This window comes from Bombina bombina, chromosome 8, assembly GCF_027579735.1.
Source record: "Bombina bombina isolate aBomBom1 chromosome 8, aBomBom1.pri, whole genome shotgun sequence".
In the NCBI taxonomy this organism is placed as follows: domain Eukaryota; kingdom Metazoa; phylum Chordata; class Amphibia; order Anura; family Bombinatoridae; genus Bombina; species Bombina bombina.
Window position 1 is genome coordinate 241,790,407 of NC_069506.1, and position 26,731 is coordinate 241,817,137.

The 26,731-nt window shown below is 35.4% G+C and overlaps 1 protein-coding gene across 1 annotated transcript in view; it reads left to right on the top strand.

Annotated features, from left to right (window-relative positions):
• Positions 1-26,731, top strand: part of LOC128639079 (sialic acid-binding Ig-like lectin 14) — a 298,418-nt gene that overhangs the window by 21,476 nt on the left and 250,211 nt on the right. The window contains exon 2 of the mRNA XM_053691230.1: positions 21,429-21,571. Coding sequence (XP_053547205.1) covers positions 21,499-21,571 — 73 coding nt within the window. The 5' untranslated portion in view covers positions 21,429-21,498. The remainder of the gene's footprint in view (positions 1-21,428; positions 21,572-26,731) is intronic.

The window sequence follows — 26,731 nt, forward strand, 5'->3', positions numbered from 1 at the left end:
TTGGTATCCAATATGCAGCGTAAGGACTTACGTGGCGAAAATGGAGAAAACTTACTCCATTTTCACCTCGCCACAAAAAGCAGCCGTAAGAAGCCTTACGCTGACTATTGGAGCCCCGTAACTCCCTAAACTGGCTGCTAAAATAAACCTAACACCTAACGCATGCGCAATGTCTATCTCCCTGTCAACCGCGATCTTCTAAAATAAACCTAACACCTAACGCATGCGCAATGTCTATCTCCCTGTCAACCACGATCCACCCCCCCCCCCCCGAAATCCCTAATAAAGTTATTACCCCCTAAACCGCCGCTCCCGGACCCCGCCGCCATCTACATAAACTAACCCCCTACTGTGAGCCCCTAAAACCGCCGCCATCTACCTTATCTATCCCCTAATCTGACCCCTTACACCGCCGCCACCTATATAAAAATTATTAACCCCTAATTTAATCTACCTACCCCGCCGCCAGCTATGTTATCTATATTAACCCTAAGTATATTATAGTTAATATAGTTATTACATTATATATATTAACTATATTAACCCTAATTATATTATGGTTAATATAGTTAATATAGTTACTATAGTATTTATATTAACTCTATCTAACCCTAACACCCCTAACTAAATTTATATTAAATTAATCTAATTATTTATAAACTAAAATATTCCTATTTAAATCTAAATACTTACCTATAAAATAAACCCTAAGATAGCTACAATATAATTAATAATTACATTGTAGCTATGTTAGGGTTAATATTTATTTTACAGGTAAATAGTTAATTATTTTAACTAGGTATAATAGATATTAAATAGTTATTAACTATTTAATATCTACCTAGTTAAAATAATTACCCAATTACCTGTAAAATAAATCCTAACCTAAGCTACAAATACACCTACACTATCAATAAATTTAATAAACTACAAACATCTATCTAAAAATACAATTAAATTAACTAAACTAAATTACAAAAAAAAACAAACACTAAATTACAAAAAAAAAAAAAGATTACAAGATTTTTAAGCTAATTACACCTATTCTAAGCCCCCTAATAAAATAATAAACCCCCAAAATAAAAAAAATTCCCTGCCCTATTCTAAATTAAACAAATTTCAAAGCTCTTTACCTTACCAGCCCTTAAAAGGGCCTTTTGTGGGGCATGCCCCAAAGAATTCAGCTCTTTTGCATTCAACAAATACAATTCCCCCCCCCCCCCATTACAACCCACCACCCACATACCCCTATTCTAAACCCACCCAAACCCCCCTTAAAAAAGCCTAACACTACCCCCCTGAAGATCTCCCTACCTTGTCTTCACCACACCGGGCCGAACTCCTGATCCGATCCGTGCGATGTCTTCCTCCAAGCGGCAAAGAAGAATTCTTCCTCCGGCGATGTCATCCTCCAAGCGGCAAAGAAGAATTCTTCCTCCGGCGACGTCTTCCTCCAAGCGGCAGCAAAGTCTTCATTCTTCCGGCGGCATCTTCAATCTTCTTTCTTCGCTCCGCCGCCGCGGAGCATCCATCCCGGCCGACTGCTGAACTTGGAATGAGGTACCTTTAAATGACGTCATCCAAGATGGCGTCTGCCGAATTCCGATTGGCTGATAGGATTCTATCAGCCAATCGGAATTAAGTTAAAAAAATCTGATTGGCTGATTGAATCAGCCAATCAGATTCAAGTTCAATCCGATTGGCTGATCCAATCAGCCAATCAGATTGAGCTCGCATTCTATTGGCTGATCGGAACAGCCAATAGAATGCGAGCTCAATCTGATTGGCTGATTGGATCAGCCAATCGGATTGAACTTGAATCTGATTGGCTGATTCAATCAGCCAATCAGATTTTTTTAACTTAATTCCGATTGGCTGATAGAATCCTATCAGCCAATCGGAATTCGGCAGACGCCATCTTGGATGACGTCATTTAAAGGTACCTCATTCCAAGTTCAGCAGTCGGCCGGGATGGATGCTCCGCGGCGGCGGAGCGAAGAAAGAAGATTGAAGATGCCGCCGGAAGAATAAAGACTTTGCTGCCGCTTGGAGGAAGACGTCGCCGGAGGAAGAATTCTTCTTTGCCGCTTGGAGGATGACATCGCCGGAGGAAGAATTCTTCTTTGCCGCTTGGAGGAAGACATCGCCCGGATCGGATCAGGAGTTCGGCCCGGTGTGGTGAAGACAAGGTAGGGAGATCTTCAGGGGGGTAGTGTTAGGCTTTTTTAAGGGGGGTTTTGGTGGGTTTAGAATAGGGGTATGTGGGTGGTGGGTTATAATGGGGGGGGGGAATTGTATTTGTTGAATGCAAAAGAGCTGAATTCTTTGGGGCATGCCCCACAAAAGGCCCTTTTAAGGGCTGGTAAGGTAAAGAGCTTTGAAATTTGTTTAATTTAGAATAGGGCAGGGAATTTTTTTTATTTTGGGGGTTTATTATTTTATTAGGGGGCTTAGAATAGGTGTAATTAGCTTAAAAATCTTGTAATCTTTTTTTTATTTTTTGTAATTTAGTGTTTGTTTTTTTTTGTAATTTAGTTTAGTTAATTTAATTGTATTTTTAGATAGATGTTTGTAGTTTATTAAATTTATTGATAGTGTAGGTGTATTTGTAACTTAGGTTAGGATTTATTTTACAGGTAATTGGGTAATTATTTTAACTAGGTAGATATTAAATAGTTAATAACTATTTAATATCTATTATACCTAGTTAAAATAATTAACTATTTACCTGTAAAATAAATATTAACCCTAACATAGCTACAATGTAATTATTAATTATATTGTAGCTATCTTAGGGTTTATTTTATAGGTAAGTATTTAGATTTAAATAGGAATATTTTAGTTTATAAATTAATTAGATTAATTTAATATAAATTTAGTTAGGGTTAGATAGAGTTAATATAAATACTATAGTAACTATATTAACTATATTAACCCTAATATAATTAGGGTTAATATAGTTAATATATATAATGTAATACCTATATTAACTATAATATACTTAGGGTTAATATAGATAATATAGCTGGCGGCGGGGTAGGTAGATTAAATTAGGGGTTAATCATTTTAATAGAGATGGCGGCGGTGTAAGGGGCTTACATTAGGGGTTAATAATTTTAATATAGATGGCGGCGGTGTTAGGGGCTCACTTTAGGGGGTTATAGATATAATATAGCTGGCGGCGGGGTACGGGAGCGGCGGTTTAGGGGTTAATAACTTTATTAGGTTGCGGCGGGGTAAAGGAGCGGCGGTTTAGGGGTTAATAGCTTTTTTATTGTTAGGATAGTGAGGGGGGATAGCGGATAGAGGGTTAGACGTGTCGGGCTATGTTAGGGAGGCGTGTTAGACAGTGCGGGCTATGTTAGGGAGGCGTGTTAGACAGTGCGGGTGTTTTAAACTTTAGTCAGGTTTTATAGGCGCCGGCAGTTTCTAACGTGCCGCAAGTCACTGGCGACGCCAGAAATTTGTACTTACGCAGATTTCTGGACATCGCTGGTTTGTGAGACTTACGGCACGTTAGCATCTGACGGCGACTTATATGGGATAGCTCGAGTTGCGAGCTGAAACTGCGGGCGACGCCGGTTCCCTCGCTTGCGCCGCAAACTGCGATCGATATCGGATCGCGCCCCAAGGTTGTAGAAATGTGTCTAAAAATCCTTTGAAAAGCTTCTGATAGATAATTAGTAGATTACTATTTTGTGTTTTTTAATTAGTGTAAATATCTCTGTTTCCCCATGGGTCAGGTAAGCAACTTAAAATACACTAGACAGGATGTGACAATCTTTTACTCAGAAAGGAACCAAGTCAGCAACTAATAGTTTCAAACTGTTGAAATCCAAACTGTTTCTTCTAATAAAACTTCTTTATAGAAAAATGTTTAGCAACTTACATGTTGCTTTGACTTCTTGTCTACCACTAAATGTTGAAACACTTTGCATAACAATGCATTGCAGTCCTCTCTGATTTCTAAAGGGTTAAGATGCATTCAGATAAACATGGAAATATTAAAATTGTTATATTTGATTTGCTGTAAAAAACTTAAAACTAATTTTTCAGAGCATTTTACTAGAATTTATAACATTTTAACTAGTTCATTTTTAAAGAAATATATATTTTTAACCCCCTAAAGAACACAGCTTCAGTTTGCCCAATTGTTCCATGATGGAATAATTCTGTCATTGGTCATTAAGGGGTTAAATATTAGCAATCCCACTGACATTGGCAAATTCAATGTCTATTAATCTTTGCTTCTTGTGTAACTTGAATAAATCATTAGAAGGATAGAGTGAGAACATTGCACATGTCTAACCTGTGTATTTGTGTCAACAAAAGGAATCTCAATTTCACAGTGCACAGATTTACATACTGTGAGAGCTGATCTGAAATGTGATTTGCCAGCTTCAACTATTTCATGCTGGTAGTTGTAGTACTCCCCAGATTCATTATCTAGGGCTGCAGCTGCTCATGACTTAAAGGGCCACTAAACCCAAAATCTTTCTTTCATGATTCAGACAGAGAATAGAAATTGAAACAACATTACAATTTACTTCTATTATTTATTTTGCTTCATTTTTTAAATATCCTTAGTTGAAGAAAAAGCAATGCACATGGTGAGCCAATCACACGAGGCTTCTATGTGCAGCAACCAATCAGCAGCTAGGGAGCATATCTAGATATGCTTTTCATCAAAGAATATCAAGAGAATAAAACAAATTAGATAATATAAGTAAATTAGAAAGATTTTTAAAATTGCATTCTCTTTCTAAATCATAAAAGAAAAAATGTGGGTGGAATGTCCCTTTAATGATAAGTTTCATCTGAAGGGACAGGAAGAGGAGGGTCTCCAAATAGCATTGCTGCATGGGGCAGTTTAATAATTGCTTTGTACTTAAAGGGGTAGTGCTTAAAGTGATGTTAAACTTTAGCTAATCAAATGCCATAAATCTAATCTTTGCCATTAAAAAAGTATATGTGTACCTTTTATTTAATCTATCCGTGAAAAGAGTTAGTTTGTAGTAATGCTTCTATTACAATGTTATGTCGGTCCACTGGGATGAACTCTTTTTTTTAAATGATATTTCCAATGAACATCCAATCAGTGTGTGTGCCATATGACACTCTTGGGGCCCGATTTATCATTGGTCTGTCCTACATGATCCGCTCAGCGGATCATGTCCGACAGACATCGATGAATGCTGACAGCATACGCTGTTGGCATTTATCATTGCACAACCAGTTCTTGTGAACGTCTTGTGCAATGCCGCCCCTGCAGATTCACGGGCCAATCAGCGGCTAGCTGAGGGTGTCAATCAGCTAGCAGGGGGACCAGTAATCAGAGCAGGGGGACCAGTAATGGAGCAGTGGTCACCATTCAGAGATTGATAATTTGGCCCCTTGAAGTCTAGTCCTTTGAAAGCCCTTTATGTAGAAAATGGGTGGGACTCTTCTCTGTGTCACAGCCCAGTTTAAAGAGGAAATGAAGGGGGACGGAAGATACCAAGTAGGATTATAAATTTTGTATTATAAAATATATATACTTAAAACAATAATTATGTGGTTTTACTTGTACACTTACATATTTTTCCTTGCAACATTTATAAAATCTAAAATTTACCATCACTTTAAGAAAACAAGGTGTTAACACAACTAACAGAAATTCTTAAATCTCCTAAAAGTTACTCTTTATAGCAAAAATGTTACTTTATTATTATTTTTCTTTATTATTTACATAAAATGGATAATACTTGTCAATTCATACACGGGACATCTCCCATATCTCTCAAATGGAGTAATCTCATAACAAAAAACACATGTTAATATGCATTAAAACATAGTTGTTGCATAAAATATTTGAAACATTTAAAATATTATGGGCTAGATTACAAGTGGAGCAATATTTTGCACTCCTACTCATGCACTAACACCTGTAGCTTTTTGCACGCATTGGGTAGTGCTCGTATTAGAAGTTGAAAGTAAAAGTTATTGCTAGCATGCAAAAAGCCAAACTTAGCATATCACACGCACGTTAACTTATTCTCCCTATAAGTCAATGGAGAAAAAAAGGTTGATAAAAAAAAAACTACTTGTGCGCTAACTCAATTGCGTATTTTCAAGTGTGCTAACTCAACATGAAAAAATGAATATTTCCCATTCCATTATTCTTCAATTCTTCACACAGAAGAATATGCTTTATTTATTTAAATACATAATTCTACATATATATGGTGGTATTTTGGTACAATATACTGTATATCTATCTATATAAATATATAAGTCCACAAATAAGAAAGGCATTCTCTGGATTTAAAAGTGGGTATGTTTTAATCCCTAGTGACATTTCGGGGATTTATTCCCGTCTTCAGACCAACAGCAAAACCATACAATAAAGCAAACATTTATATCCTACTTACCCCCTAAACACCCAGTTCACGAGTGAAACACGGCTGTTGTGAGGCACTGTGCGTGCGTCATCAGGCGGCACCCATTGATAAGCAACCCGCTGTGTAAACTAAAAATACCACCTGAGTGAAAATAAAAATAAAAACAAGACACAGAAAGACTACACTACTAACAAGGAAAGATACTGGGAACATAATACCCCTATCACATGCTATAGCTAATAGATACTGAACGATGGAAACAGAAGCCTTCATAGTCACCATAGAAAAAAGCGACCTATCTGTAGCCTAATATAGACTTTACTATTACGCTATGAACTGATGATATAAGCTGTCTCAACCCGATCCATAGTACATACAATAAATTCTGTATGCCCTAATGGACTCAGCAGCTATACACAGAGAAAAAACAGGAATACAAAATAAAAAATAAGTTAAATAAGACAAACAAAAAATAAAAACAAAAATAACATACTATGAGCAAAAATCATAACAAAAAATAAAAATAAAGGTAAAAGGAAAAATAAAAATAGAAAAAAATAAGAAAAATACATATAATAAAAATAATAAGATAGAAAAATAGAAGTGAAAAAGAAACAAGGAAAAAATTGTAAAAATAAAAAGAGGCCACAGCATAAATAAGCTGACTGACTAATGATATAGTCAAAAAGAATCCAAAAATAGACAAAAATACAGGGCTAAATCAAAGAAAGCTATGCCACTCTAATTTGGTATTTAGACCCTTTGGGATGAGTGTCTCTAGTTCATACATTCATCTTGTTTCTCTCTAAAGAAGCAACCGGTTTCTATCCCTTCCTCTCTTCATGGGATGTACGTGGTCGATAATAGTGAGGTCAGAAACAGTGTGTCCGTACTGAAGGAAATGGCGTGCCACCAGCTGGTCTGATTCCCGATTTTTTATGGCTTGTCTTATAGCACTTCGGTGATTGGCCATACACGTCCTCAGGTCATCTATTGTTTTCCCCACCTTAAAAAGGCTACACGGACAGTGTAACAGATAGATAACACAGGGGGTAGGGCAGGTTACTCTGTGTCTTAAAAAATATTTTTTCTTATGCCTAGGATGGCTGAAAAAATTTCCTGTTATCATTCCGTTACAAGTAGGAAATCCACTGCAATGAAAACATCCTGGCTTATTATTATCAAGCCAATTCGTAGAGTAGCAATGTGAAGGATCAGTCATTTGAAGGCTGTCTTTTAGTGATTTGCCTTTATGATAACCTATTCTTGGTGCTCCCATGTTCTTAAAGGGTAGCAACTTGTCGCTCTGTAGTATACTCCAATTGTTCCTTTTTATAAAGTTGAACCTGTTTTTATCCGCGGCATAAGTAGTCAGGAAGGTCATTCTTTTTCCATTCTCCTGAGACTCCTCTTCCCTAGGACCAGTATTCAGCCTTTGTTCTGCAGCCAACCTTTCTTTTCTCAACATTTGATTGAGATATCCCCTTTCTTTAAAACATTGTTGCATCTCTCTCTGTTGTCTCTCAGCCATGTCCATTTTAGTATTATTCCTCAGGACTCTCAAAAATTATGACTTGGGGAGTGCTTTTTTCACAGCTGGTAGATGACAACTCGAAGCCTCAAGCAGGGAATTCCTGTCCGAAGGTTTCTTATAGAGAGTGCTATGCAGTATGCCTTTTTCTTTTAATATCTTCAGATCCAGAAATTCAATTTATTTATCATGCCAATTGATCTTAAATTAAAGTGAATTGTGCTGCTGATTAAGCTTGATAAACCATTCCTGCAGTGATGCTGCTGTACCCCTCCAAACTATCAGGAGGTCATCGATATATCTCTTAAAAAAAAGGATATTCAGATTCCTAAAGGCATTGGTTTTATTGACCTCAAATTCATCCATTAATAAGTTTGCGTATGATGGGGCCAGATTGGACCCCATCGATGTCCCGGTCAGTTGTAAGAAAAATTGCCTTTCAAAACAAATATAGTTCTTGCGAATGCAGCATTCTAGTAGCTCAAGCACAAACTCTGCAGGTGGTCCTATATACGGACATCTTAATAGCTGTTTCTGCACAGCATCCAATCCCTCATTGTGCGGTATCACAGTATACAAGCTAGTGACATCAAGTATTTCTAGTAAATCTTCATTCTGGATAGGTCCTAGCTGTTTCAATAATCTGATAACATCTCCAGCATCTTTTATGTAACTTCCCATATGTATAATATCCACATAGATAGCTAAAGATTGCAGTAATGATTCCACCGCTGCCACTATAAATCTTCCTGGTGGTTCATTCAGGTTTTTATGCACCTTTGGCAAGGTGTTAAAGACTGGCCTTTCGGATATTCAACTTGTAGGTAGTCATATAGTGAACCATCAATCCATTCATAGTCATGAGCCTTCTCCAATAGTTGCTTTATCACAAGCTTGAACTGTGATGTGGGGTTATTCGTCCATTTCTGGTAGGTATTACGATCTTTAAGCTGTTGTGCAATTTCCTGCTGATAATATGTATAATCCAAAATGACCACTGACCCACCTTTATCGGCTCTCCTGATCACTATGGTGTCATCCTTAGAGAGTCTATCCAACGCCTCACTTTCTTTTTTAGTAAGGTTATTTCTAGAGCGTTGCCGCTGTTCAATAGTAGATTCAAACAGTTCCTTCTCCAGTTTTTGGCAAAACATTTTAATGGTGGTGTTTGTACTATTAGGGTCAAATTTGCCTTTGTTTCTAAACTTATTATATTCGCCTGTATTAGCTCCAAACAATTCATTCAGCCTCAACTTGCGTTGAAACAACAGTACATCAATGTGCAGGTCAAATCCTTCAGTATAGTGAGTAGGTACAAAACGAAAGCCCTCTTTGCAATAATGAGACTTCTTCTGGAGTTTATTGTATGTTCTATGGATCAGGTTGAGACAGCTTATATCACCAGTTCATAGCGTGATAGTAAAGTCTATATTAGGCTACAGATAGGTCGCTTTTTCCTATGGTTATTATAAAGGCTTCTGTTTCTATCGTTCAGTATCTATTAGCTATAGCCTGTGATAGGGGTATTATGTTCCCAGTATCTTTCCTTGTTATGTTCCCAGTATCTTTCCTTGTTAGTAGCGTAGTCTTTCTGTGTCTTGTTTTTATTTAAATTTTCACTCAGGTGGCTGTTAGCACACTGTATTTTTAGTTTACACGGCAGGTTGTTAAGCAACGGGCGACGCCTGATGATGCATGCACAGTGCCTCATGCCAGCCGTGTTTCCCTCGTGAACTGGCTGTTTAGGGGGTAAGTAGGATATAAACGTTTGCTTTATTGTATGGTTTTGCTGTTGGTCTGAAGACGGGGATAAATCCTCAAAACGTCACTAGGGATTAAAACATACCCACTTTTAAATCCGGAGAGTGCCTTCCTTATTTGTGGACTTATGATATTATTGTAGTGCACCCTGGTACTATATGCTTACCGTGAGTGCTAGGCCTAGGTGGTGTTTGTATTTTATACACATATATATATACAGTATATATATATATATTAAGTAAATATATAAACAGCGCTGTATACAGCTAAAGACAAATTTCAAGTACCCAATGTAAAAAAACAATATTGCTTTATTTTCATATATAGAAAAAAGAAGTTTAAAACACTTAAAAAAGTTGTTTTACAAACATAAATCAACATACAATTGTTGTGCAATCTTTCACATTGATATATAGCAGACCATTTAACGGTTTTCAGCAAACACTCAATGGCGTGTTTTAAATACCGCTTCCAACTATTAGTAATCAGCGTCCACAGTAGACCTTATGTGCAATATGGGCAATGCAAACATTTGTACTTTACAAATAATAAAATAAAATAAAATACAATATAAATACTGCAGGTCTCAGAGCGAAAGACTGCAAACACTTGCCTTGCCAGACTGGTGTATATGTTATTACTACGCGTTTCAGGGTCATGCCCCTTCTTAAGGTGTAACTATCTCCACTCGCTCCCTTTTAAACAGCTACAGTTACCATTTCAACCAATGATTTTCTGATCATTACAAATGAAATCAATTGCTCTTTGAACAAATAGACTTCTAAATATTATACACATAACAGTGATATCGAGTTATGCTCTATATTTTAGATAATACTATCCTAATAGTTTTTAAAAAAATGTATGTATATATTGCCGGAGCATTTGCAGTAATTACATGTAAAGCTTATTCTTTATGTAGATACTTTTTTCTCAAAAGCGGATATCTCATATTTGTTATTAATCGTATGTGTTTATCACATTATTTTCTTTATACTGCTCAGTTTTTGATTTACACTGTTTAATATGTAAGTTTTGTTATTTTATTAGATCCTATAATTTAGAAATGCAATATCATGTTTGTATGTCCAGCCAGCTTGGACAGCCAAACATGTATGGCAAGTTGTTTATAAGTTTGTTATAAACAACTTGCCAACTGACATATTAAACACTGTAAATCAAAAACTGAGCAGTATAAAGAAAATAATGTGATGAACACATACGATTAATAACAAATATGAGATATCCGCTTTTTGAAAAAAAGGTTTCTACATAAAGAATAAGGTTTACATGTAATTAATACAAATGCTCCGGAGATATATACATTCATTTTTTTTTTTTAAATATTAGGATAGTATTATCTAAGATATAGAGCATAACTCAATATCACTGTTATGTATATAATATTTAGAAGTCTATTTGTTTAAAGAGCAATTGATTTAATTTGTAATGATCACAAACTCATTCCTTGAAATGGTAACTGTAGCTGTTTAAAAGGGAGCAAATGGAGACTGTTAGTCACACCTGAGGAAGGGGTGTGACCCTGAAATGCGTAGCGATAACGTATACACCAGTCTGGCCAGGCAAGTGTTTGCAGTCTGTCGCTCTGAAACCTGCAGTATTTGTATTGTTTTTAATTTTATTATTTGTATACTACAAATGCTTGCATTGCCCATATTGCACATAACATCGACTCTGGACTTTTAACTAGACACCGCTGATTACTTATAGTTTGAAAAAGTATTTAAAACATGCCATTGGGCGTTTGCTGAAAACCGTTAAATGGTCTGCTATATATCAATGTGAAATATTGTGCAACAACTCTATGTTGATTTATGATTGTAAAAGTACTTTTTAAGTGTTTTAAACTTCTTTTTCTATATATGAAAATAAAGCAATATTGTTTTTTTACATTGGGTACTTGAAATTTGTCTTTAGTTGTATACAGCACTGTTTATATATCTCCTTAAAAACTGTTCTTTTTAAAAAAACAGCTGCAGTTCAGCTTTTGAGAGTAACATCTTAGATATACAGTGGATATAAAAAGTCTACACACCCCTGTTAAAATGGCAGGTTTCTGTGCTGTAAAATAATGAGACAAAGATAAATAATTTCAGAACTTTTTCCACCTTTAATGTGACCTATAAACTATGCAACTCAATTGAAAAACAAACTGAAATCTTTTAGGTGAAGGGAAGTAAAAATAATAAAAAAAAAATAATATGGTTGCATAAGTGTGCAATACAGAAAGAGACAGATGCGCCACATGGCCCAATATTGTTTGTTCAACACAATAATTATGATCTAGTCGTGCCAGTATAAACTCACAATTTGAGATGCACTTCAGTTAGTGCAATAGAAGCAGTCTGGGATCAATCACAGTCACCCAGCAGACCGACCTCTAGGGTAGATAGGTTTAATCTGTAGTGGAAATATAAAGAGACACAGGGGTGCCTATATGGCCTAGTACAGTTTGGTCCCAAGATATATTACTATATTTAAGTAATATACTCACATTTGGTAAAGCATCTCCAGTGATGCAAATCAGGCAGGATGGGATCAATACAGTCACCCAACAGACTATGACAGGGTTCCCACAGGAAGCATACAGCAAAGGTCCCAATGAAGGCCAATGTTTGGTCCAAATAATGCACAAGAGCAAGTGTTTTATAAAAAAAGTGATATTTACTATATAAAAACAAGTAAAAACAAGCGACGCGTTTCTCAGCACACAGGCTGTTTCACAGCCTGATGAAACAGCCTGTGTGCTGAGAAACGCGTCGCTTGTTTTTACTTGTTTTTATATAGTAAATATCACTTTTTTTATAAAACACTTGCTCTTGTGCATTATTTGGACCAAACATTGGCCTTCATTGGGACCTTTGCTGTATGCTTCCTGTGGGAACCCTGTCATAGTCTGTTGGGTGACTGTATTGATCCCATCCTGCCTGATTTGCATCACTGGAGATGCTTTACCAAATGTGAGTATATTACTTAAATATAGTAATATATCTTGGGACCAAACTGTACTAGGCCATATAGGCACCCCTGTGTCTCTTTATATTTCCACTACAGATTAAACCTATCTACCCTAGAGGTCGGTCTGCTGGGTGACTGTGATTGATCCCAGACTGCTTCTATTGCACTAACTGAAGTGCATCTCAAATTGTGAGTTTATACTGGCACGACTAGATCATAATTATTGTGTTGAACAAACAATATTGGGCCATGTGGCGCATCTGTCTCTTTCTGTATTGTAGATCATCCCTATAGGATCCAGGCCGGGTTCTCTACAGATTGCTGCCTAAAGATCACCCTCTATTTCCACTCCTCAAAGACTTTTTATTTTTATATTTGGAATCATTCAAGTATTACCTTTTTGTTTGGTTTTGATTTGTATGTGATATTTAGTACAACTACTGATAAGTATTAATGTAATTTATCTACTGTTTATTTTATACCTCACTAGGTTTGATATTTTGTTATCAATTAGGGCGCCCCCTATCATATAAGAATGCATAAGTGTGCACACTCTTAAGCTAATACTTTGTTGAAGCAACTTTTGATTTTATTACAGCACTCAGTCTTTTTGGGTATGATTTTTTCAGCATGGCACATCTTGACTTGGCAAGATTTGCCCACTCTTCTTTGCAAAAACACTCCAAATCTGTCAGATTGCGAGGGCATCTCCTGTGCACAGCCCTCTTCAGATCACCCCACAGATTTCCGATTGGATTCAGGTCTGGGCTCTGGCTGGGCCATTCCAAAACTTTAATCTTCTTCTGGTGAAGCCATTCCTTTGTTGATTTGGATGTATGCTTTGGGTCGATGTCATGCTGAAAGATGAAGTTTCTCTTCATGTTCAGCTTTCTAGCAGAAGCCTGAAGGTTTTGTGCCAATATTGACTGGTATTTGGAACTGTTCATAATTCCCTCTACCTTGAATAAGGCCCCAGTTCCAGCTGAAGAAAAACAGCCCCAAAGCATGATGCTGCCACCACCATGCTTCACTGTGGGTATGGTGTTTTTTTGGTGATGTGCAGTGTTGTTTTTGCGCCAAACATATCTTTTGGAATTATTGCCAAAAAGTTCAACCTTGGTTTCATCAGACCATAACACCTTTTCTCACATGCTTTTGGGAGACTTCAGATGTGTTTTTGGCTTCCCTCTTGCTGTCTATCCCAAAGCCCAAACATATGAAGAATACGTGAGTTTGTTGTCACATGTACTACACAGCCAGTACTTGCCAGATATTCCTGCAGCTCCTTTAATGTTGCTGTAGACCTCTTGGTAGCCTCCCAGACCAGTTTTCTTCTCGTCTTTTCATCAATTTTGGAGGGACATCCAGTTCTTGGTAATGTCACTGTTGCACCATATTTTCTTCACTTGATGATGACTGTCTTCACTGTGTTCCATGGTATATCTAATGCCTTGGAAATTCTTTTGTACCCTTCTCCTGACTGATACCTTTTAACAATGAGATCCCTCTGATACTTTGGAAGCTCTCTGTGGACCATGGCTTTTGTGTAGGACGCGACTAAGAAAATGTCAGGAAAGACCTACTAGAACAGCTGAACTTTATTCAGGGTTAATCAGAGGCACTTTAAATTATGGCAGGTGTGTGATGTTATGTGTTATTTCACATGGTTTTGAATGTGATTGCTTAAATCTGAATACAGCTACATCCCCAATTATAAGAGGGTGTGCACACTTATGCAACCACATTATTTTAGTTTTTTTTGTTTACTTCCCTCCACCTTAAAGATTTCAGTTTGTTTTTCAATTGAGTTGTGTAGATTATAGGTCACATTAAAGGTGGAAAAAGTTCTGAAACGATTTATCTTTGTCTAATTTTTTTACATTACAGAAACCTGACATTTTAACAGAGGTGTGTAGACTTTTATATATATATATATATATATATATATATATATATATACACTCTCACCTAATCAGTCATTAAGCACCAGGGTGCAACAAGTAGTTATAGGCATCCAAGAAAGATTGCACTCACTGGGTTTGAAATAAACAGTATTTTACTCACGTGACATTTCGGGGTATTCACACCTTCCTCAGACCTGAGGAAGGGGTGAATACCCCGAAACATCACGTGAGTAAAATACTGTTTATTTCAAACCCAGTGATTGCAATCTTTCTTGGATGCCTATATATATATATATATATATATATATATATATATATATATATATATATATACACATATATAGATAGATAAAGGTATAGATATATGCATATATATATATATATATATATATATATAAATATTTATCAAATATTCTGCTATGTGCAGAACATTGGAATGTAAAGTATTTACAGTAAATACATAGTTAAAACTATGAATATTACATAATTGTGCTTTTTCGTGTTTTTATCTACTTGACTGGAAAGGGCTCTAATTCACTTATATATATATGTCTATATATGTGTACATATGTATTTATGTGTTTATATATGTCTATAAATACATAAATACACATATATACACATGTATACATATATAAACATGCACACACACACACACACACACATATATATATATATAATATATATATATATATATATATATATATATATATATATATATATATATATATATATACTTATGCATGTTTAGACATGCATGGACTAAAACAAAATGTACCTTATTTGGTACTTAGAAAGTCCTACATATTGGCAAGGTGTATCCGGATCACAAACATTATATTTGTATGCTTATATAGTTGAATCACCATAGTTATATATGACCCACTGCCTTGTGAATTGTCCGTGCACCCCGGAAAAGCAACACTTCCACCAGTCGTATGATGTCCTCTGTGAGACAGTAGATAAACTGCGCTTACCAAGTTTTTATTTAAAAAAGAACAAAAAAAAAAAACAAAAAAAACAGTTTTGAAGTATAAGCAATTGAAAGTTTAAGCTTAATAACTCAGCTTTATTGTCAGCAAGGCATATATGGCAAACTAGTGATGTCCATTTGCAGATAGCTTTATACTCAGGCTTATAGTCATAAGCTATTATATTTAATTTAATTGATGTCCCTCTTGTTACAAACTATAACAGTGATCATAAAATACTAAATAGAATTGTTAAGAAACATTGGTATCTGATCCAAAATGACCCCATAATAAGAGATAAGGTGACTCCTTTTCCAAGAATAGTTTATTAGAAAGCCAGAAATTTTAAATCTATTATGGCTCCAAGTGTGTTTAAAGGGACATTAAACACTAAATAACTGCTATATAGAATGATGCATTCAAAGAAAAGACTAGTCTGAGAATAACTTGTAGAAAAGATGTAATTTAAAAAGTTTTATTAGTTATTAAAATAGTGACAAAATAAGTGTAAAGTTTTAATGTTTATAAAACAACAGAAACTGTCATGTTGTAGGTCACTAAAGTGTGCAGACAATGGCTGTGTAGAATATAACAGTGTACTACACTTCCACTTCTTACAGGAACTGAAATCTCACAATTTCTAAATGGAATTGCAAGAAAAGGGGACAAAATAAATACATTTTAGCGATTTTTTTATATAAAAAAAGTATCATTTTATAATACCATTTCAAAGTGTTTAATATCCCTTTAAGTAAAAAAAAGCCAGGTCTTTGTGAAAGGAATCTACTATGTGAAAGACTAAATTGATTATTTCAATGCCTAAATTGTAGAGTGTGTAAGTATGGTAAGAAAGCAAAAAAATGTATATCTAAAAAACCAAGAAATAATTCTTAATAGAGGATATTATTAGGTGCCATGAAAGTATATTTAGTGCTCCACTTGTAATCTTATTGTTTGTTGAAAAGCATACCTAGGTAGGCTTGGGAGCTGGGAGCTAGCTGCTAATTGGTGGATGCATATATCTGCCAGTTGTCATTGGCTTATGGATGAGTTCAGCTAGCTCCCAGTAGTACATTGCTGCTCCTTCAATAAAGGTTACAAAGAGAAAAATGCAAAATTGATAATAGAATTGAATTAGAAAGTTGTTTAAAATTGCATGATCTATCCGAATCATGTAAGAAAAATGTGGGGTTTCATGTCCCTTTAATAGATTACACTGTCTACATTGTTACAGAAAGAAAAAGCAATTACAGAAAATCACAAAGACATAATCAGTTTTCTTTTTCTCACAAAAAAAGCTAAATCCTATTCCCTATTCATATCTCTAGGCTATGTATGCAAAATGGTCTCCCTCTGTCTCAAAAGTTTTTCTATCACCTTTTTTTCTTTCCTTAAAGGAGGGACATTAATATATAATCTAAAATACTGAGTCCAGCGCTGCTTACTGATACATTATGTTGCACTTTGAGTTTCAATATAAATGATATTCTGTAAAAAGTGTCCATTAAGGCTCTAGTATTGTGATCCCCTTGCACTCCATAGATCCATTACTAATGCTGTAGTATTTTTTTGTACTTCAGTATGGTCATGAGAAATGTTGTCTTACTATTTTCTAAGGTAAATATGCATAAAGCTAAACATACTCCCACTACCTAGAAATCAGCATATTAACATGGAATATCCTTTGTTAACCATCTTCTATTACAAGTCTCACACCCAAAATTTTCACTTTTGGTTACATCGTTATCACTCCAACACTCTGGTTGGCATAATTTTTGAGTGAATTTTTATTTTATGTATTATATTCAATTTCTAAGTAAATCTTGTTGATTTTACTAACTATACATATCTACAAATCTTGACACATAATAATTCAAATATAAGTTTTCTTAGTAAATATGACTGATATTGCCTTATATATCGTTATTCTGTGTTGACCTGCTGTGCAAAGTGTCTTGTTAAATGGACATAAAACTAAAATATATTGTATCTAGTTTAAATAGATTAAAAACTTTATAGCTGCAATTATTTGTCAATGACCAAACTTCCCCACTATTTGTCTTTTTTTGGTTAAACCAATATATACTTGTTACTGCATTAGACAAGCCTAGTTACTGATATTTGTTTGTAAAACCTTTATTGTTTTCAGCACCTTATTGACCTCCCCTTGCTGGTGCTAATTACAAACCTTGTAGCTGTGTTAGGCTTGCAAAGTCTGCAGTGTGCACTTCCAATTCTAAGAATTAGAAAACCCACCATTTTCAAAGTTAAATTACAGAAAAAGAGACAAAATAAATAATAAAATTACATCAAAAATGTTTTTTTTCTTCATTTTTCACTAAGCATATTTAAATGTTATTGGCTAGATTACAAGTGCAGCACAAAAATATTAGTGCTATTGAACGCTAACACATGCAAGTTAACTCAATATCTCTAGAATTTTTATGCTCATATTAGAAGTTTAATATGAAAAGGTAGCACTGAGCGAAAGCCTCAGGCAAGCTAACATCTGGAAGAAATACTTGAAATACCTTTGTTCTATATTCAGAAGAAATATATGGAATGTAGAATATATTAGTGGAAATATATATATATATATTTATACATACACACATATATAACAACAAAAAATGCTGGTAATATTGTTCTAAACAAAAAGGAACATAGAGAGACACACTTAAATGAGACAGAACATTACAAAGTGTTTGACAGGGAAGGGCTCAAAGGTCTGTGTGTGTATATTTGCATGTGTATATGTATATATGTGTATACATGTATGTGTGCACATACATACAGTATATGCACATACATATACACGTATACACATATATACATACACAAATACAAAAATGCTCCACTTGTAATCTAAGCCTAAATATTAAAGACTTCAAGGGCTAGATTACAAGTGGAGCACAAACATTTGCGCATGAGCAATAAGGAGAATATCGCAAGGGTTTGTGCTCGTTGGGCTTACCGCTCGTATTACGAGTTGAAAGTAAATGTGATCGCTTGAGTGGAATCATGATTTACGCTAGAATGATTACAGCGACTTCAGAGCTCTGGTTAACTGTTTTGCAAAACTAAAAAGTTGCACAAAACACATCAAAAATACATTAAAAAGCACACTTACACTCATAATAGCACCATCTAAAAAAAATTATTCACAAAAAATATTGCACAAAAGTTATAAAGGCTTAAACATATGGGGCGCAATCCAATATGCAGCGTAGTTTGCGGCGCAAGCGAGGGAACCCCCGCCGCCCGCAGTTTCAGCTCGCAACTCAAGCTATCCTATATACGGCGCCGTCAGAAGCTAAAGTGCCGTAAGTCTGATAAACCAGCGATGTCCAGAAATCTGCGTAAGCACAAATTTCTGGAGTCGCCAGTGACTTACGGCACTTTAGAAACTGCCGGCGCCTACAAAACCTGACTAAAGTATGAAATCACCCGTACTGTCTAACACGCCTCCCAAACATAGCCCGACATGTCTAACCCTCTATCCGCTATCCCCCCTCACTATCCTAACAATAAATGCATTAACCCCTAAACCGCCGCTCCCGGACCCCGCCGCCACCTAATAAAGTTATTAACCCCTAAACCGCCACTCCCGGACCCCTCCGCCAGCTATATTAAATCTATAACCCCCTAATGAGAGCCCCTACCCCGCCGCCATCTACCTTACCTACCCTCTAAAGTGAGCCCCTACCCCGCCACCATCTATTTTAAAATTATTAACCCCTAATTTAATCCCCCTACCCCGCCGCCACCTATATTAAATTAATTAACCCCTAATTTAATCCCCCTACACCCCCGCCAGCTATATTAAATTATTTAACCCCTAATCTAATCCCCCTACCCCGCCGCCACCTATATTAAATTAATTAACCCCTAATCTAATCCCCCTACCCCGCCGCCAGCTATATTAAATTATTTAACCCCTAATCTAATCCCCCTACCCCGCCGCCACCTATATTAAATTAATTAACCCCTAATCTAATCCCCCTACCCCGCCGCCAGCTATATTAAATTAATAAACCCCTAATCTAATCCCCCTACCCCGCCGCAAGCTATATTAAATTATTTAACCCCTAAAATACTAAACTATCCCTACCACTAAACCTAAATCTAACCCTACAAATAGCCCTGAAATGGGCTTTTTGCTTGGCATTACCCCAAAGTAAACTGCTCTATTGCCAGCCCTTAAAAGGGCTTTTGGCGGGGCATGCCCCAAAGAAAACTGCTCTTTTACCAGCCCTTAAAAGGGCTTTTGGTGGGGCTTTGTCACAAAGTAAACTGCTCTTTTGCATCTAATCTAAATCCCCCTACACCGCCGCCACCTATAATAAATGTATTAACCCCTAATTTAATCCCCCTACACTGCCGCCGCCTATATTAAACACATTAAGCCCTAATCTAATCCCCCTACACCGCCGCCAGCTATATTAACTATATTAACCCTAATTATATTATGGTTAATATAGTTAATATCGTTATTATATTATATATATTAACTATATTAACCCTAATTATATTAGGGTTAATTTAGTTAATATCGTTATTATATTATATATATATTAAGTATAATAACCCTATCTAACTCTAACATCCCTAACTAAACTCTTATTAAAATAAATCTAATATTAATATTATTAATAAAATATTCCTATTTAAATCTAAATACTTACCTATAAAATAAACCCTAAGATAGCTGCAATGTAATTAATAATTACATTGTAGCTATTTTAGGGTTTATATTTATTTTACAGGTAACTTGGTATTTATTTTAACTAGGTACAATAGCTATTAAATAGTTAATAACTATTTAATAGCTACCTAGTTAAAATAATGACCAATTTACCTGTAAAATAAATCCTAACCTAAGTTACAAATACACCTACACTATCAATAAATTAAATAAACTACAAATATCTAAACTAAAATACAATTAAATAAACTAAACTAAATTACAAAAAAAACCAAACACTAAATTACAAAAAATAAAAAATACAAGATTTTTAAGCTAATTACACCTTTTCTAAGCCCCCTAATAAAATAATAACCCCCCCCCCAAAATAAAAAAAAATCCCTACCCTATTCTAAATTTAAAAAGTTAGCTCTTTTACCTTACCAGCCCTTAAAAAGGCCTTTTGCGGGGCATGACCCAAAGAAAACTGCTCTTTTGCCTGAAAACCCCCCCACAATACCACACCCCAACATTACAACCCACCACCCACATACCCCTAATCTAACCCAAACCCCCCTTAAATAAACCTAACACTACCCCCCTGAAGATCTCCCTACCTTGTATTCACCCAGCCGGGCAGAACTCTTCATCTGATCCGGGCGATGTCTTCAATCAAGCGGCAGTGAAGTCTTCTTCCATCCGGGCGATGTCTTCAAGCAAGCGGCAGAGAGTCTTCTTCCACCCGGCGATGTCTTCAAGCAAAGCGGCATCTTCAATCTTCTTTCTATTCGCTCCTCCGCCGTGGAGCATCCATCTGGCACGACGACTTCCCGACGAATGAGGTTCCTTTAAATGACGTCATCCAAAATTCCGATTGGCTGATAGGATTCTATCAGCCATTTGGAATTAAGGTAGAATAATCTGATTAGCTGATTGAATCAGCCAATCAGATTCAAGTTCAATCCGATTGGCTGAACCAAAAACAGTTTACTTTCAACTGTTAATACGAGCGCAAAAATCACAGTTAACTTTCAATGTTAATTTTCAGTGTTCATTTGCATTCCACTCGTAATCTGGCCTCAAGAAAAACCTTTAAAGTAGAAAAATTACATTTTTTCCCCTTATTATATTGCAGCTTATTCAGAACACATCTGCAATTAGCATAAACATTGGTGGGTAAATGGTGGTAATATGTCTTTACCTTCTTCTTGTTTACAGTACTTGCATTTTGAACTGGAATTCTTACTACCAGTGAATTCAATCTGTATCAAAGAGCATATCAATCAAGATGATGCTTGGACAATGTTGGTGTCAAAATTATTGCCCTGCTGTATTCATAATTTTGTTCCTGTCATGGGAAGGTATGTATTTCCTATTTTTTAATAAAGTAGAGCATAGAGCATTAGTATGCAGTCTATGTTTTCTGTAGAGAGCAAGTACCTTGTATGATTACATCTGATGTTATGATTCTGAAGCATGGAATTATGTAAAAGGGACCTTGGCATATCTAAGAAGTAGGGTTTACCTAGTTGTATTTAATGAGAGACAAACCCTAACCCCTAAATGAATGTTTAGCAAGCCTTCTGGAGGGAGGGTCTAATAGCAAGACCCTTGCTATTATAGCCATGCAATGCCTTAATAACCAGCGATATACAGGGTATGACACGGTCATTAAGGGGTTTATAGAATAAAATGATTACTAGTAAAACAATAGTTGAAGTCAACTTTAATTACCCTCCTTCTATTATAATCATATATGTATGATTGAGGGATCATTAGTTATGCCATAGACTCTCTTTTATTAAACTAACATCCCCTTACAACCAGTTTTCTAGACTACCCCTGTCCTTTTCCTCCCTTCTTTCTATTATCATATGAAGATATACTAGCAACTTATAAAATGTGTCTTAACAGTCAGTATTATTTTGAGTAATCAAAGCTACACACAATTTTTTCTCGTAAAATATCTCCTTTTACTAGCTTTTAGATACTTAATGAAGTCCTATAAGCTGTTCCTCAAAACCTTCATAGCTTATACTGAGCACATCCCCGACTCAAGGGAAGTACATTTACTGTTTTATAAGACACGCTACAAGGTGCACTTACAAAGTTAAAAATGCATATTTTATATTCCTATGTTTTTTACATATATTTTTGTTATTATTAAATATATTTATATATATATATATATATATATATATATATATATATATATATATATATATATATATATATATGTTAATGCATTATATATATATATATCTATACCTATATATCTATAGGAATAGATGTTAGAGATGTCCGAATATCCGAATGAATGCACAAAGAAAATTAAAGAAAATGAAAAAATAGTCATAAAAATCATCAGTATTTATTGATAGTAACAAACTACATGATGTTAAAAAAAAGACAGAAGTTCATCAAATTCATTCTATACATATCTTAATATTTTTACAATAAAAGTTCCAGTTGAGCTTAAATTAATCACATTAAAAAGGGTGACCCATTTAATATATATCTTTACCATTTTTAAACGTATCTTAGGTAGGACTCGAAGATCCCGGTCGCCTGTGGCACCTTAATTTTAGTGCCCAGCGACTAGATTTTAAGATGCAATTATCCCCTTTACCATCCCCTATACTACCGCCACGCTGCCTGTTAGTTTTTACAGCATGGATGCTCACTGCACCGTAATTAAACTGGGCTGTGAGCACTCATGCAGTAAAAAATAACTACAATACCCACAAGTCCTTTGCTTATACGTGCGCAACTGTCAGGCGGAGCTTCTGTGTTTTTGGCGAGAGAGAATAGCAAGGAGACAGAGCCCTCTAATAGTTAGTCAGCAGTGGAAGATTATAATTAAGTCAGCAATCGTGATATATAGGCAGGTAAATATAGTAAATATTGTTAGCCCCTTTCATTGGCCCCTTACTAATGAAAAGGAACGTCAGTGCTGCTGCATAATACTTCAGCAGAGTTCTCTTAGATTAACAAAAAGACGGTCTATCTATCACTCACAATGGATGGGCAGCATTGTTAAAGGGACAGTCTAGGCTAAAATAAACTTTCATGATTCAGATAGAGAATGTAATTTTAAACAATTTTCCAATTTACTTTTATCACCAATTTTGCTTTGTTCTCTTGGTATTCTTAGTTGAAAGCTTAACCTAGGAGGTTCATATGCTAATTTCTTAGACCTTGAAGGCCACCTCCTTTTCAGAATGCATTTTAACAGTTTTTCACCACTAGAGGGTGTTAGTTCCCGTATTTCATATAGATAACACTGTGCTTGTGCACGTGAAGTTATCTGGGAGCAGGCACTGATTGGCTAGACTGCAAGTCTGTCAAAAGAACTGAAATAAAGGGGCAGTTTGCAGAGGCTTAGATACAAGATAATCACAGAGGTTAAAAGTATATTATTATAACTGTGTTGGTTATGCAAAACTGGGGAATGGGTAATAAAGGGATTATCTATCTTTTAAAACAATAAAAAATCTGGTGTAGACTGTCCCTTTAAGGGTGCTGCAATGCAGTTTTAAAAAATAAATTCTGCATCTGACAGGTGGGCTATCAAGAGGCATAGGTGGCATTTTTGGGGACCAAAATCTGGGTAAACATGCAGAAAAGGAGAGAGTACCCCTGCCCTTTTTGTTCTTTAATTGTTCACATACTGCAACAGGATGACGAGCAGGCGCTTGAGCAGATTTCTCTTATTGCCCCGCTCACCCTGCCATGTCTGCAGACCGGCAAGAGCCAGCTGCTCATCACTGTTGCATAATTTTTTCACCTACTTTCATGTGGGTAAATCCACTATAGATTGCAGCGGGCGGCTTAGTGGTAAAAATGACATCTTCAAGAGCAGATGTTCCTCCACCTATGTCCAGCTGTCTTGCTTGAGCTACAACCAATAGTGGATCTACCCACATGAAAGGAGGTATTATTTTGAATAATAAAAGCTACACACAATTTTTTCTTGTAAAATATCCCCTTTTACTAGCTGTTAGATACTTAATGAAGTCCTATAAGCTGTTCCTCAAAACCTTCATAGCTTATACTGAGCACATCCCCGACTCAAGGGAAGTACATTTACTGTTTTATAAGACACGCTACAAGGTACACTTACAAAGTTAAAAATGCATATTTTATATTCCTATGTTTTCTACATATATTTTTGTTTTTATTATATATATATATATATATATATTATATATATATATATGATAATGTTAATGTATTATATATATATCTATATCTATACCTATATATCTATAGGAATAGATGTTAGAGATATCCAAATATCCGAATGAATGCACAAAGAAAATTAAAGAAAATGAAAAAATAGTCATAAAAATCATCAGTATTTATTCATAGTAACAAAGTACATGAGGTTAAAAAAAATACAGAAGTTCATCAAATTCATTCTATACATATCTTAATATTTTTACAATAAAAGCTCCAGTTGAGCTTAAATTAATCACATTAAAAAGGGTGACCCATTTAATACAAGTAATCAAATACTTGAATTCTGTTTCTGGCCAGAAATGTATCTTAACCATTTTTAAACGTATCTAAGGTAGGACTCGAAGATCCAGGTCGCCTGTGGCACCTTAATTTTAGTGCCCAGCGATTAGATTTTAAGGAACAATTATCCCCTTTACCATCCCCTATACTACCGCCACGCTGCCTGTTAGTTTTTACAGCATGAAGAGGGGAATTACAGAGCGCCAACATAAAGGACAGACCTCTAGCTCTAATATAATGGCACCTAGTTGCCAATAGGGTATATACAATAGATAAGGAGAGATATTAGAGCACCAAACAATCGTAGGCTGGGTCTAGGATCAGAACAACAAATACCAGTGATAACAATAATGGTTAAAAAGTACAATTTAATACAATTTAAATACAGAGTGCTCATACACTAGGATACAAGACTGCAACAATTCATGGATCCATGTTACAATAAAGGTAAAAACATAAAAACATACTCTTGAGAAAATTCAGGTTTCGAACTTTAAAAAGAAGCCAAAACTTGCAGTGGTTTTAGACTTAAAAAAGAGGCCAATACTTACGGTTGTATCTAGTGAATTAATTAAAAAAGGCAATTGATATTAAACTCCAATAAGATTGGCCGATAAATTGAAAAAATAAAAAATACGATAAAATTCATACGATAAAAAATATATGGTAGTGGTGAAGAGTCTTGATAAAGGTCAGTGAGGACCGAAACGCGTTGACTGGTGACTGGTAAGGAGTATTTTAATTGTGAACATATTTTAGAAGCCCTCTGCACTCTATATTTGTGTTCTTTTCTTTGGCAGGTAAGGGCATTAATCCTGGATTAAGCATTGGGAACCATTTACTTTGTATTTCCCTTTAAGAAGATTGTTTTACATTTTTGGAAATGGCATCTACATTTAGGATAGACTATTAACGAGACTTTTTTACTTCACCGGATTTTGGATTCATACCAAGTGTAATTGCATTACCATCTGTTCATATCCTAAATATAAACGGACATTATTCAGTCACTGTTGAGGTTGTTCAGCACAGTGGTCTCTGATAACGAGATCTCTCCTGTAGCTTTTTATTTGCTGTTCACATAACTGCAATTTAAGCACATAACAGATTTCTACATCCGCCATTGTGTGTTCACTAAATTATAATTTTGTTTGATTGTTTGTTTTTGATCTCAGGAATTTGCATTTATATTTGGGCTTGTTGTTATCATTTAGCACTGTTTTCACATTTGGTTTTGATTGTTACTATTTAGTTTAATTTGTGTCCATAGATATTTGAGTACACCTTTTCCTATTTGTCAAACACAGCAAATAATCACGCTGTTTTTTATTCACCTTATACACGCATTGTCTCTATATATCCTCTGAGGAACTTCTTTAAAGGACCAGTAAACACAGCAGATTTGCATAATCAACAAATGCAAGATAACAAGACAATACAATAGCATTTACTCTGAATTTCAAATGAGTAGTAGATTCTTTTTTATTTAAACATTTTTTATTGAAGTCATAAACAGATACAACCAAAGGGTATGCCCCAAAACATTTACAGAAAATGCAAATACAATATTGTTTAGATAAGTGTTACAGACAAAACCCTGTAGGAAGGGCATAATGTATCCATATAGCTCAAGCATTATTATGATATTTGGGCAATCTACAGTGAGACTTCAGTTTTATAATAAAGGTAGTGAACAAAAAAGAAAAACAAAAATGGTCCTCTCTGAGCCGTATAAAAAGCAAATTAGAGTTTCCACTCAGGTATAATTAGGGCCAGGGGGGAGTTAGCTTTATAGTTTTATGGGGGGGGGAATGCAGCGGGCAAGAGCCGCTCGAAATATAATAGGGGGGGGGGGGAGTGTGGAGGGCGGAGCCAGACGGCATGTCAAGCTTATAGTTGCTGTTATCGGGACATTAAGTGGACATTAGTTTTAATTGCTAGGTAAACTCTTAAAAAAAATGAATAAATAAATATCTAGATAAAGTATAGGGCATCTATAA